Genomic DNA, 13,711 nt, shown 5'->3' on the forward strand with positions numbered 1-13,711 from the left:
TTCAATGGTTTTAAAATATTCTAGATAGGCTCTGCTTCTGTCTGCTTTGGCAGCAGTTGGCCAGGGGAATGCTTTGTACAAGATCCAAAAGAGTGTTTCTAAGTGTTCAAAAAAGGATTAATTATGAAAGCAAACTTTAAAAGTATAGGCAGGGTTGGTCTCAGTTATTTTTGAATTAAGTCTCAAAGCCACCATGATAAAAATAAAATACCTTGCCTGATTTCTATTTAGATCTGATCTGCCTGTCACCAGAAACTCATCCATATAGGGGATTAACTGTTCACATGCTCTTTCAAAATCCAAGTGCTGTGTGTGGAGTAATGGAAAATGATTAATTTGTTTTGTCATTCTCTTTGAGAACACAAGACATCTCTTAAAAAGAAAATAACCCTTTATTTTGAGAACAGAGAGGATTAATTATATTTACCTCACCAAGGTGCTTTTAAGTAAATTAGCCTGGATCTTACCTCAACCAGAACAATTATCATTCCTTATCAGTGTTCCATGTCAGGATCCTCTGTTCCATGTTAAATACAGGAGGGACAACCCTGATTGCCTGTATTAGCATGTCTGGAGGCCCTGGGACGAGAGCTTTGCAATATTCAGGGAAATGATTAGCATTTTTCTGTTATCTCTGTCAGTGTCCCCGTCACAGCCTGTGTGGCTAAGCCCCTGCCCGTTCATCCACAGGAAGAGGGTGCTCTCCGCATCACAGGCTTCCTGCTTCAGCTTCTTAGGTCCACAAGGGGATCTTATTTCTCATCATTCTGTCTCTAACTCTTGTGTATTCCTTTTAACTCAACTTTACAGTCCCTCATTTTTTTCCGGTTCTGTTTTTTGTTGTTATTTCTTTACTTTTGAGTCTGTCTGGAAACATTCTCTATGCCTCAAAAACAGTTGCTTTTTAAATTCTACCTTTAAAAATAACCTGTAGTGTATTTTCATTCCACGACAATTCTGAGTTCTAATTGTGCTTTTATGGATCTTTGTGTTGAGGGTTTTTTTTTTTCTTCCCATAAAACTAAGATCTATTGTGTGTGATGCTAAGTACTTAGTACTAGAAATATAGGGAAAAATACAGTCCTGCCTTTAAGGCATTTGCTGCCTACTTAAAGAGACAAGCACATTGTTAGGAAGTATTAGACACAGGACATGAGACATGTGTGCACAGGAACCACTGAGAATGGACCTAACCTAGACTTCAGGGGAGCCTTTCACAGAATAGGCTAGGATCTCCATTGTAACAATAGCTAGTATTTACTGAGTGCTTACTAGTGTCCCTCCCTGCTCTAAGTACTTTACATCCGCCAAGATATTTGGTCCTTACAATAATTCTACACTATGAGTATTACTATCATTCCTTTTATAAATGAAGATACTGAGTCCCAGGGAAGAGGGATCTGAGAACTTCCCTAGATACATAAAGCTAGCAGGTGACTAAAGCAGGATTTCAGGTCAGGTGGACCAGCTCAAGAGCCCATGCTTTTAACTGCCATCTTAGAGAAGGTGGCGACCAAGCCAAGTCTTGTAGAAAGAGAATCTGTGAACTAGTTTAAGCAGTGTGTGGAGAACATTCAGACGGATGTACTTCATGTGCAAAGTCATCATTGCAAAGAAGGTTTTCAGACAAAAGCAAAAGTATGGAGTAACATTCATGATAATAGAACTGGAAGCTGATTAGCAGTATTTAGATGAATATGTATGTGTATACACACACACGCACACATGCGCATGCCAGTTAAAAAGTGGGGAAAAAAATGAAAAGCGATTCTTTGCCTGCTTTTGGAAGTATCTGTTCTAAAAACACAAAATGGTAAATATCTGGAGTTTTTTGATGGAGCAAACACCCAAGAAGATCAAGATGTCTTTCTTCCTGTTTTTTTAATGTAATCATTAGCTTTGCTTTCTGCTATAAAGGAGTGAAGGTTTTTCCATCCCACAGGTGTTCTTGGGTATGTATTAACTCCTAAAATCCCATATGTGATTTTCTCCTTATTTTACTTTCTCTTTTTGAAACTATTTTTTTACATTATTTCCAACCTTTTAAGCTTAAAAATCAGACCCCCAACCTACTGTGGAAAAGACGTTAAAGCCACAGTGACTGCTGCTACAGCCAGAAGGTCTCCTAGAGACTTTTAGATCAAATTTTCCCCTTTTCCTGATTGGGAAACTGAAGCCTATGGGTTGTGATTTTTCCAGTTCATGCAATTGGTTATGGCAAAGCTGAGATAGAACTTTTTGTCTCCTGATTTCTAATCAGTGATTTTTTTTTCACTGTATCTTGCTGCCTCACCTCAGACAGAAGACTACCACAATAAGAATGTTATCTGATTAATCTAAATAATCCAACATTATTAGAGAATCTATTTTATGGGCATTTAGGACAGTTCCAAGTGCTTACAGTCACAAAGTATGTTTTTGGATCAATCAAGGGCTTTTGATATGACACAGCAGTCACTTTCTAGGGATACGGTACATTCTGTCAGTAAATTTCTCATGGAGTGCCAAACGGACGGTTCCCGTGAGGTGCATCTCAGAGTTTTTGCTGCTCTGCAGGACTCTAACCTGAAAATGAGATGCCTATCCCAACTTCTCACAGTTCCCCCAGACCAGGAATGCTCCTGCTTGGGGGTGAGGGACTAGTGATCCGAGAACATCATCAAAGGATTTACTTTAGGCTGTAAATAAGAGCATATCCCTCCTCTGCCCAAGGTTCTCAGAAGACCTTCAATCTCACTTGGAATTAAATATCAAAAACTTGACTGCCAAAAAGCGCTTCTTAAGATCTTGTCCCAGAGGGAGGCATCTTTGGCCTCATCTTGTTGTGAGCTCCCTCAACTCACTCTAGAAGAGTGTCTAATATAGAGGAGGCATTCACTAAATGTTTGCAGATTGAATAAATGAATGAGAACCTTTCCATCATTAAGTAAAGCCCATTCATTCATTTATTCATTCAGGAAATAGTTATTGAGTATCACCTTTATGGAAGTACTGGGTGGAGTGCTAGGGGCACGGTGGCGAGTAAAGACAACTATGCCCTACCCTTCTTATGCTTATTTCCCAGAGTCAACATGACCATTAATCAGGTAATCACAAAATAAATGTGATTTATTTCTGGTAAGTGTTGCAGAGGAAAGGCTCAGGGTACAGTAGAGAGCTTTTTGATGGGTTCAGTAAAGGCAGGAGAGAGCATTCCCTAAGGAAATGATAAAGGGTAATAAAATTTAACCATATTACTTAAGATTTACTTAAGATTCATTGAACATAAATTTTGTACTTAAAAATTAAAAATCCAAGTGGAGCTAATGGTATGCATGATAAAGTCTATAGGGGAAAGTGTACTGATGTATATAATTTACTTTGTAAGGCATCCAAAAAATAAGTTGGGTCAGTGGATACGCATAGGGATAGATAGATGAGTTAATATGTGTTAAAGCAAATATAATGAAATATTAATAGTAGAATCTAGATGATAAGTGTATGGGTGATCTTTGTAAATTTCTTTCAGATTTCCAGTATGCTTGAAAGTGCTCGTAGTATTGGGGGGAAAAGTTTTAACCAGCTCAGGAAACAGGAGGGAACATTCTCCACTGAGGGCACAGTATGTATAAAAGTATTTATGTGCCATTACACTCCTATTACTTTTGTGTTTTGGATAATGTCTACAGAACAGCAAATGTATTTCTAAATATTGGATATAGTTTTAATTAAGTTTGCCTTGTTTCTGCATCGAATTCTGTGACAGATTTTTATTAGTGTCACAAATTTTAGAGTGTCACCGATCTCCTCTTCTGCATTTGAGAATTACCAGAGTTGACAGTACCTCACAGAATCAGCCTTTTTAAAATACCTGCTGTTTGGAAAGTATCTGAGGCTTTCACATTCACTCTTTTACTTAATAATAACAGCTACCCTGTGGTTATGAGATAACAAAGATCATCAGTGTTTATCCCCATTTGGCAAATTAAAGACAGAAGCTTAAAAGGGCAGGGAAGAGTGATATTCCAGAAACCACAAACACAAGTAACATTACTAGAACTATGCAGATCCGCAAATCAGTAATGCTGAGTTCCTGTTCAGCCTGCCTTCCCCCTCACCTGTTCTTCATCTGCCAGTGTGAAATATGTGTCTGGGACCAATGAATCAGAAGCATGGTCTCTTTCCCTGCCACCATAGTGGAGATGGCTAAACTCCATCACTTCCAGGAAGTCTTTGCATATGCTGTTTGCCCCTTATTAACATGCAGTCCTATCTTGGAGGCAAACGTTCTTAAAATTCTTTGCCTTGGGAATACATTTTATGTTCAATTTTAAGAAAGAAAATGGTGTCACAGAAATTAGATTGTGGGTCTCAAGACCTTCCTGCCTATAGACGAGTGTGGTAAGGGCATACAGAGAACATCAGCCTAGTCTTCATTTTTTTTCGTATGTGATTTTCCCTCACATCAGGAAGTGGCAAGGGAAGGATGGGAAGGAAATCTCAGGGACCTCAGGGGAAGAGATACATTTGTGTATTCCTTCTGTCTTCCCTTCAACTCATTTGTGGTATTATTGAAAAAAACTCCCCCAATTAATCTAAAAAAATAAGATCATGGGTTGACTATGACTTATAATTTGGTCATGTCTAAAAATAAGAAAGCAGTCATCTGGGATGGCAAATTCTGTAGGCTTCATATAGTTCTTCACTTAAAAATATTATTGTGAATGAGAGTTGGAAAAGATCTAGAAAACCTGTTTTATTCAAGTGTTTCAATGAAGATATGCCACCTGTTCTCAAATTTCATAGATGGGTGCTTTTTAAAGGAGCTCTTCTTTTTGTGACTAGAATGCTGTTATATGAAGACATAGAATTTGTTGCGGACAAAAATTCTTCTGGATTTTAGCTCAAACACAGTCACTGATGTCATATTGCAACGTGAACTGGTATTTCTAGGTCACACCCTTGTTTACCTCTTACTCCAAGATACACATAAACCCTTGAATCTAAGTGGGTGTCTGATTTTTAGAACTCTCTTAAAGTACACAATCTAGAAATAGAGGACTCTTCTGGTATTCTGAGAAATCCACACAACTCTGAGCACTGAGGCCCTTTGAAGGATGTACAGCCACAGAATGACTTGCCAGCCTATTCTCTGCTACGGTTCGGTTTGGTTTCAATGAGCTCCTGATACAATTTGGATGAAAAGAGGGCCCTATGAAGTCGATACAGCTGTGCTGGATCAAGTCCCCACAAGTAAAAAGGCAGACAGTCTATCCTTTTTATGATTTCACCCTTCCTCCCCTTGAAATTTGTTTACTCAGGTCCTCTTACCACCTTCTAGCCATTTGTCAAGAAAGTTCTGCAGTGGATCTCTTTCCAAATGAAATAGAATTGCATTTTTGAACCCAAATAAACTGCTTCATAACCTTGTTTATTTAACATCTGTATAGTGCCAAAAATGCACATGCTTATTTTTAAAATAAAAATATAGCATCTCCTTATTTCATTTATCATCTAACCCTCAAAATGTATGATTGCAACAGGACTCTCAGAAAATGCTAGTTGTTATACATTCCGAGGAAAATAAACACATGTGCATTTTTACAGAGAGAAGGATAGTTAGCAAAGTATACCCTTGGTTAAATCTGTTTCTTAATCTAAGCTCTCTCTGCGGGAGACAGGAAACTAACAACTGCAAAGAAGCCCCTTTCTAGTTCCGAATCACTGCTATATATGTTGTCATACTACATTCATTATTCAATTTCCCTGTAGTCTGAAACAAAGGAACAACTAAGGAAAAATGTACTGCCGACCAGTACAAAGTGCTCGACTACATGGCAGTTTGGTGTGTGCTGAAGATTTTGGAATAGGAAAACTGCCAGCTTATTCTTTGCCCTCTCAGACAGATGGATAGCAAAACCCGCCTCTAGGCGCAAGAGCCACAGAGCCGAATGGACATGATTTCTGAATTTCACTTTTGTTTCTACCATTTGATCTTGCCTTCATCTAGAGAAAATAAATGAAACCACAGAATTTTCATTTCTCAGTTTTTAATAAAGAAGCCAAGATTTGGTGGATGGATCAGAGGGTGGTAACTCCGCCTTTGTCTTTACAGCCAGCAACGACCGAAGCACCTCTTGTGGCCAGATAGTGTGCTACATTATTGCAAAATGTTACAAAAAAGAAAAGGGTGCATTAGTGAGCATCATAAAACTGAATCTCATACCTAACTTCCTCAAATCAAAAGATGGAAAATCCTGAGCCCTCCTGAGCTCGCATGTGCTTGGATGCATGGTCTTGAGCACACACTTTTCAGCACTGGCCAGATGGACCGCTTCCTGCGTCCATCTTGAAACTCCTCTTCCATAAATATGCCCATCCGGGACATATCTCCAAAGTTCTAGATGCCAAAAGTTGATAGTGAGGGAAGATTAGGAATTTATATCAAACGGTGTTACAGCTTCTGGGGATTTGCCATCAGAGTATTACTGTAGTAAGGACACTGCCACTTCTGCATTCTAACTGCTTGGATTCCTACTCCAAATTTGCCACCACCAGACTGATGTTACACTTTGGTTCTCAGTTGCTTCATCTGTGTCATGGGGAATAACACATATAACAGCATATCATGGTGTGAGGATTAAGAAGTATATTCAAAATTGAGTTACATTTTTATTGTTCGGTCTTTCATTATAGTGCTAGGAGCAGTTGATCATTTGCTTTGTCACTGCCCTTAGCTCAGTGGGAGTCCAGCTCCTTAAGCCTCTGAGATAAACCAAGTGTTACTACACAAAGTATTGGTTTTTTATTAAGTGGGTTCTTAATTGTGAATTTTTCTTTGTTTTTAATTTTGATATGAAATTTAGTATCTTATAATATTTTCAAAAGAGAAACCATCTTTAAACCCTTTTGTGAATGTCTCATTTAATTCTTCTAGAAAATTCACCCAAGAAAATTAAAGACAGGTTAAGCACCTGTCATTTGGTGCCATTACTGAATAACTGGAGAGATTATTCCCTTAATTCTAGTAGTAGGGACTTGTCTGTGCCCTTTAAAGCATTGGACTGGGTGAGGCAGAAAAAATTTACCAACTTAAAAAATCGAAAGTTTCCCTGACTCTGCATGAGGTATTTTGCCCTAGGAACTAACATACTATATGGGTCCTTATGGCACTGGAAAACCAGTAAGTTCCTTATTCAGATTATCCATCTGCTAATGGTTCCGTTTTTCTAGCACTGTTAGCTTTTGGGGAAAAGTGAACTTGAAGTGACATGTAATGTGACCAGACTCAGAGCAGCTCACATTATTAAAAAAAAAAAAAAAGAACGTGTATATGCATACTCTTAAGTCTATATGCAGAAGTGATGGTTTTAAGCACACTCACATGCGTACAGAGAGACCACGACAATCAGAAAATAAATATGCTCCCCCAAATATCACTTACTCATGAAATTATGAGATGTGAGATGCCTGCAGGCCTGCTGGACTCATTATTTTCATTATTTCATATCTTACTGTTGCAGAGGCCTTAAAAATCTCAGCATCTGTATATATAATTTCCTTAAAATAAATGCAGTAAATTTTTTCTTTCTGTAATTCTTACATCTTTTGCATATGCCTACTTCTCCCTCATCCCTCTCCCCCATCAGTTAAAAGCTCCTGAAGAACAGGAACTGTGCCATCTCTGTCTTGTGGATCGTTCTGTGGTATCTAGATATACATTGGGTGTTACCTGATTGACAAGACTGTAAGGATGAAGGGAAAGTCATGTGAACCAGAAACTATTTCTGATATTAAGGAAGATGCTTAGAAACAACACATAAAAGGAATACAAAGTAAGCCACAACCAAAATAGATGATGAAAAAGTTTAAAGATATTAATGGAGACGTAGGGGTGGGAGCGGAGAGTAGAAAAATAGCTGTACTTAAGAAAGAGCCAAGGAGTTTCTTAAGGTTCATGCAAAAAATATATATAGAGCCATTTTGAATATGCATCCAAAAACTATCAAATAGTCAAAATAAACTAGTATGTGAAAATATGCAAGAAAAAAATTTCTTCATGCAGTCACCTGGTTGATTGAAAATTTTAAACAAAAATATTTGCATAACATGCTGAATTTTATAGTAGGGAAAGAAATCATGTGCTTATTTTAAGAACAAAATGAGTTTAACATACCTCTCCCTAGTTCAGAGGGTCACTTCTGAATGAGAAAATTTATGGGACTAAAAAAATGGAAATAGTTTCCAAATTGCAAGTCTATTTGAATCATTGTTTATGAGGGTATTTTTTGATACAAAAAAAAAATTGCTTTAAAATCACCACAGCATGGATTTGTATTTTATTGTTAAAGGGCCAATATAATTATTGAGGAGATCTATTAATTTTACTATTGATGAATATAGCACACATGGTGGCTAAAATTACTTGCTCTCCTAAACCTACATGTTGGAGCCTATATTAAGAAACTTGTCATTTTGATAAATCTTTCCTACACATGAAAAAGTTAAATGAAGCCATTTAAAATGCATGGGTGTTTAAGTGAGCACATGCGGCAAAAAGAAAAAACTAACAAGCATATAAATGTTAAACAGAAGGAAGAAAATACTAAAGCCTTTAAATGGAACTAGAAAAGGAAGATTTTTATGAACTTGAAGAAATAGGACATATGACTTCCAATTTCAAAATGGTGAAGTTAGAGTGTTTCTGCTTTCTTAAAAAATCACATTAGAAAAGAATATGAAGAAAGAGAAACACTGATTTATGCATTGACAACTAGAAGACATGTATAACTCCCATGTTGGAGAATCCTGTTAGAGAAATGGTAAAATGATTCAAAGCAGAGAAGGAAAAACGCAAGCATCTGTCAAAGGGATACCAACGGAGAGCAAATATCTTTTACCCTGCAGACTTTGAGAGAGGTTTTTGAATTGGATGTACCATTTACTCCAGAAGGAGAGGGCGGAAATGAGTATATTGAAAATGTCTGCAAGGAGGAGTTAGACCCTCAACTCTCTGTCTCCATCCCCACCCCAACACAAACCCTGCAGAGACATACATGTGTGTTCTGGAGAAGTTCTGGATTGGAAGTGAAGGTAGACCACAACACTAGGGTGAGACAGAGGATTTAAAATAGGAAGATTAAGTGTAAGTGGACATACCAAATGAGGTAACATCAGTTCCTAACCCTGTCTGGTTCCAGAAAAACTGAACTTCCTCTGAGAAAAAAATGCTCATGTACTCATAATTTTGAGCCTCCTCCCACCAAAAAAAAAAAAAAAAGATTAACCTATAATTTATGTAATTCTCTGGCATTATTTTTAATAATTAAGGCATTTATTCTGTGTAATAACTAACAAACCCTGAGATCTCATGGCTAAACACAATACAGGTTGATGTCTCACTCACATGAAGTCCAATATGGCCGACAGCTCTCCTCTCTCTTGTAGCTCTGCCATCTGAATCACGTGGCCTCCAAGGTCCTCATAGCAGGGGCTGGGATGGAAGTGGGAACACATAGGGTCTTAACTGACTAAGCTTATAAGTGATACCTGTCACTTGTACTCATTATGTGTTGTTCAGAACCATTCACATGGGGGATGTAGGGGAGCAGCATATGGACTATTGGGTGGCCACTAACTTCTCAGCAACACTGTGCAAACATAGGTCCAGGTTATCACAAGACACTTCACTTTCTTCCCACAGGGTTTGTGGTTTATTTCATTGAATAATTGCAATTTGTTTTAAATTTAAAAGCTAATATCTTTTGACTAAGAATACATTGATGTGCTGGGCCTGTGACAAGACTAAGAATATGGAGATGCCTAGGATATATTCTCTGGTCTCAAGGCTATTCTACCACTTCTGGGTTCATATTGCCTTTAAAATAATGTTTAGATCATTCCCTGTTAATGTTTATATTGGTGGGTATAATCAAAGCTAATTAAAGACTAAGTTTTTTATTTACAATCAACAAAATTTTGTGTCCCTCTTATAAATATTTAATTTCAGATGTTTCTCCCAAATTTTATGAGAACCTCTTCTTTTTTAAGTAAAATAATGGTTGGGAACTCTTTTCTTCTGTATAATGGCAACTTGGGAAGATCTCTAATATATTCCATAGAGAAGTAACTTCAAATTCATCTGTTTCTCAATATATTTTGTGCTTTATTTCTGATATTCACTGAAGCAGGTTTGTAAATTAATATTAATATGAAATGCTCTATAGAAACTTTCATAGCATATCAGTTGAAAGTAATTATCCAGGAAGAGTTTTTATATCTGAGGCAGTTTTACAAATGCATCTCATAAGCTCTATGAAAGGAAATAATTCTCCTGATTTAAAAAATATGTATTTATCTCAGAAATTCTATGATATCTGTTCTTATTTTACTGTCTATAGATTGAACTGCTTCTAACCATGGTACAAGTGATTTTTAGTACTTGGATTCTGAGAGTATTGATCAATTTTTTATAATGTTTGGCTGCCGTATGTTTTCTTTTTCAGAGTACCCGCGTGGCCTTGGACCATCTGGAGTCTGTGCCTGAGAAACTGAGCTTACTAGAAGATTTCAAAGACCTGAGAGTGAGAAAAAGTTGGCTTGTCTCTTTCAGTATTCCTATTTGAGTGAGAACACTTGACATCTTCCTGATGTGCAAAGAAGGTTGTAGGGAGGGAGGAAGAACTAAAAAAATATTGGAGGTTCTTAATATTCCATCTTATCAGTGTTTATTGACCTTTGTTAAGTCAGGATTGAAAATACTGGAACTTACGTATTACCACAATAGAGGAAATTGGTGACTTTTATCCTCCCACTAGAAGCTCATTTGGCTTCCTAAAGCTTTAACTTTAATTTAGAAACACCTTAGATCTAAAAGAAGTTACACATTAAATTGACAGTAGATAATTTTTTTGACAAGCAATTTTAATTTATGGGCTGTCTTTTTTCTTTAATTGCAAACTTTCAGAGTACTGTTTTAGAGATATGATAGTACACAGGTTATCTCTATACTATGATATTTGAATTCAAATCCACAGAGTTTTAGATTTTATATCCCATGCCATTTATCGATAGAACCGAATCCACAAATCATTTCATTATGAAGGAAATTAATTACATGTGTGGACATAACTACTGTAACTTCTTGAAGTTCTCGTAGAAGAGACATGTAAAACAAATAATTCTGCCTCCAGTCCTGCCAGACAAGGTTCAGGCCAGAGAATACCTTGCATATCCCTTTAGGGATGCATAGATAATGGGCTGTTGTAGTGATTTATAACACCTTGGTCCCATGTGGCTGAACCTAGCAATGGTGAGAGTATACTTTGAAAACCATGAACCCCTTATTTCATATTGGCTTTAAAATATAACTTGTGTTACATTTAGGTTTTGTTTAAATCTAACATATTATTTGAGAATCTAATGAGTTGGAAATATAGCCTGATTATGCCATATTGCTTATCAGAGGCACTGACAGAACGTGGCTCTCAAGATCTATGCTATCTTAAAGTCACCTCTCACTAAGCATATTTTGATAGTTCGGTTACTAAACATTATTGAACAGGATCCAGGGTGGAGCTGACACATCCAGAAATCGAGGCTATCGCAGATGGAATAAACAAAGTGTTTCTAGTACATTTTGCTAAAGTTTCGATTCTTTCTCAAGATTTGATTACATATTTGCAGTCTAAATCCCTATCAAAGGATTATGAAACCAGTGTCCAAAGAGATGTGATTTTAACTCACCCTTCTATTTCCCAATGTGGATAGCAGGCAGTATGTTACTCCCATATCCCTTCCACATTTTTCTCTGTAGCTAACAAGTCATCTAAGGGAAGGAAGGGCAGATAAGAGAAGGTGTTGGAAACAGGTGGTATTTGCTACTGAAAAACAGATGTCTCTCTTATACCAGCATAAAACAGAAAAAAATTTAACCTCCAGTGACAGATCACTTTTTTTCCTCCAGGGGTCTACACTGAACAGAATATTCATAAGTGCAATTTATAAGTTCTCTGCTATTACCAAAAGTTTTACTTTTTTTTTTTATCATATGGGCTAAGTGATTGCCTACAAGTCTAGCTTATATATAAACACATATGAAGATGCCTGTTTAGTGGTGTTTTTAGGGAGAGTAGTTTTCAAAGTTTATAATCGTGCTTTCCAATATTAGTCATTAACATTGAAACCTTTAGCTTATAAGGAAAGGAGTCCATCGGCAAGTGTTCCGCACTAGCATGCAGCGGGCAGTAGCTACGTTCTAACCTGTATTATATTTATTTTCAAATCCTCTGACCCCCTACTCATGGGCACTATTTTTCCCATTGTTAAAGCCAAAGAAACGGAAGCTTAGAGTATGTAAAGTGTTTGGAACTGGGATCTAGTTCTAGGTATTAACTACAAGCCCATTTTCTTTGCCTTTACTGCCTCTAGCTCGAAACCGACTCTCTGTGTACTCTAAAGTCCCCTTTATGATAAAAAGAGCTTATTTAGTCAACTTAATGAAAACAACTAGACCTGGCCTTAAATAAAAATGCATAAAGCCTTTAGATTATGAGATTATGTTTTTCAAACTTCTAAAACTTTCTAAAAATCAAGATGCTATCAACAAGAGCCCAAAGACGTAAGCTCCAATCTGAGCTTTTACTAAGTAGTTACAAAACTACTTAGTAAATTTGGCATTTCCTCATCCCTAGAATGAGGGGCTTGAGCAACATTATCTCTAGTTCCTACTCACACTGGCGTTGCTAGTATCTCTGTAAGATATATTTCACATATGTATTTCTTGGTAATACTACAGTCTATGGCTACGTAAGTATAAGCTATAGTAAATGCAAATCTCATCCTATTTAGTCTTTTCTTTTCCTTTAAACATGTCATAGGCCCTCTTATTTTCTTTAACCTTGTTTTGAAAGAAGTGGTTCAACTCTACAATTCCACATTTAAACCTTATATACTTGGTATGGTAGAAAAGAAATAGCTTTGGGCTCCAAGCCCAATCTGTCACAAATTGCCTAGTCTTGGGCAAATCATTTTTAACTTCCACTAGGGTATAACATTTTATCTATAATAAAAAAATTTGTAATTCTAATACCCCTTCCAGCTTGAACACTCAGTAAGTTCCTTGGGACTCTTTGGGGAGCTAAATCCTGTAGATAATTTTTCTTAAATATGCAAATCTGTTGCTCTTCTTTTATTCTAATTTCTTCCTAATTCATAATAGAAATGTCTAAATAACTAGGTATCATGACCACTATGTTCCATCCTCTCTCCAAACAATGGAGGAAGGGAAGAAGGGGAGGAGAGAAGGGGAAGAGAAGAATGAATGAATGATTGAATGACTCTGACATTTTTCTTTCTTAATTTCTTTACTACCTGAATCTCTATGCTTTTGAGAGCAAATGAAGTATCCTTCAATTTAAAAATCTATGTGATATATTGGTTAACAGGGTAGAATGTTAAAGAATTAATGATGAAAGAGGACTCTAGTTTTAAAGGTAACATTTTTTTAAAGATTTTATGTATTTATTTGAGGGAGAGAGAGCATGCATGTGTTGGGGGAGGGGGATGGGCAGAGGGAGAGGGAGGGAGTAGAGCAGACTCCACACTGAGCACAGAGCCTGCCCCACACGGGGCTCAATCCCACGACCATAAGATCATGACCTGAGCTGAAACCAAGAGTTAGTTGCTTTAGTGACTGAGCCACCCAGGCACCCCAGTAACATTTTTTTTTTTT

The 13,711-nt window shown here is 37.0% G+C and overlaps 1 protein-coding gene and 1 long non-coding RNA gene across 13 annotated transcripts in view; one reads left to right on the forward strand and one right to left on the reverse strand.

The window, feature by feature from the left end:
• CEP128 (centrosomal protein 128) overlaps positions 1-13,711 on the forward strand; it is a 378,971-nt gene that overhangs the window by 344,446 nt on the left and 20,814 nt on the right. For 9 of the 12 annotated variants that reach the window (XR_006604280.1, XM_013058015.2, XM_004739134.3 and 6 more), the window contains 2 exons: positions 3,509-3,601; positions 10,485-10,562. Coding sequence is in view for 11 of the 12 variants with exons in the window: in XM_013058015.2 (XP_012913469.1) it covers positions 3,509-3,601; positions 10,485-10,562 (171 nt within the window). In the remaining variant the exon portion in view is untranslated. Of the gene's footprint in view, positions 1-3,508; positions 3,602-10,484; positions 10,563-13,711 lie in introns of those variants that run through there. The other 3 variants (XM_004739137.3, XM_004739133.3, XM_004739135.3) reach the window with 1 other exon arrangement.
• On the reverse strand, positions 6,023-12,515 carry LOC106006162. The gene is made up of 3 exons (XR_001180070.2): positions 11,725-12,515; positions 9,386-9,472; positions 6,023-6,134 (listed from the first exon to the last, which is right to left on the reverse strand). It is a non-coding gene; the product is annotated as an uncharacterized LOC106006162 (long non-coding RNA).

The sequence above is a fragment of the Mustela putorius genome, unplaced genomic scaffold (genome assembly GCF_011764305.1).
Source record: "Mustela putorius furo isolate JIRA1106 unplaced genomic scaffold, ASM1176430v1.1 tig00000129_pilon_pilon_pilon, whole genome shotgun sequence".
NCBI lineage: Eukaryota > Metazoa > Chordata > Mammalia > Carnivora > Mustelidae > Mustela > Mustela putorius.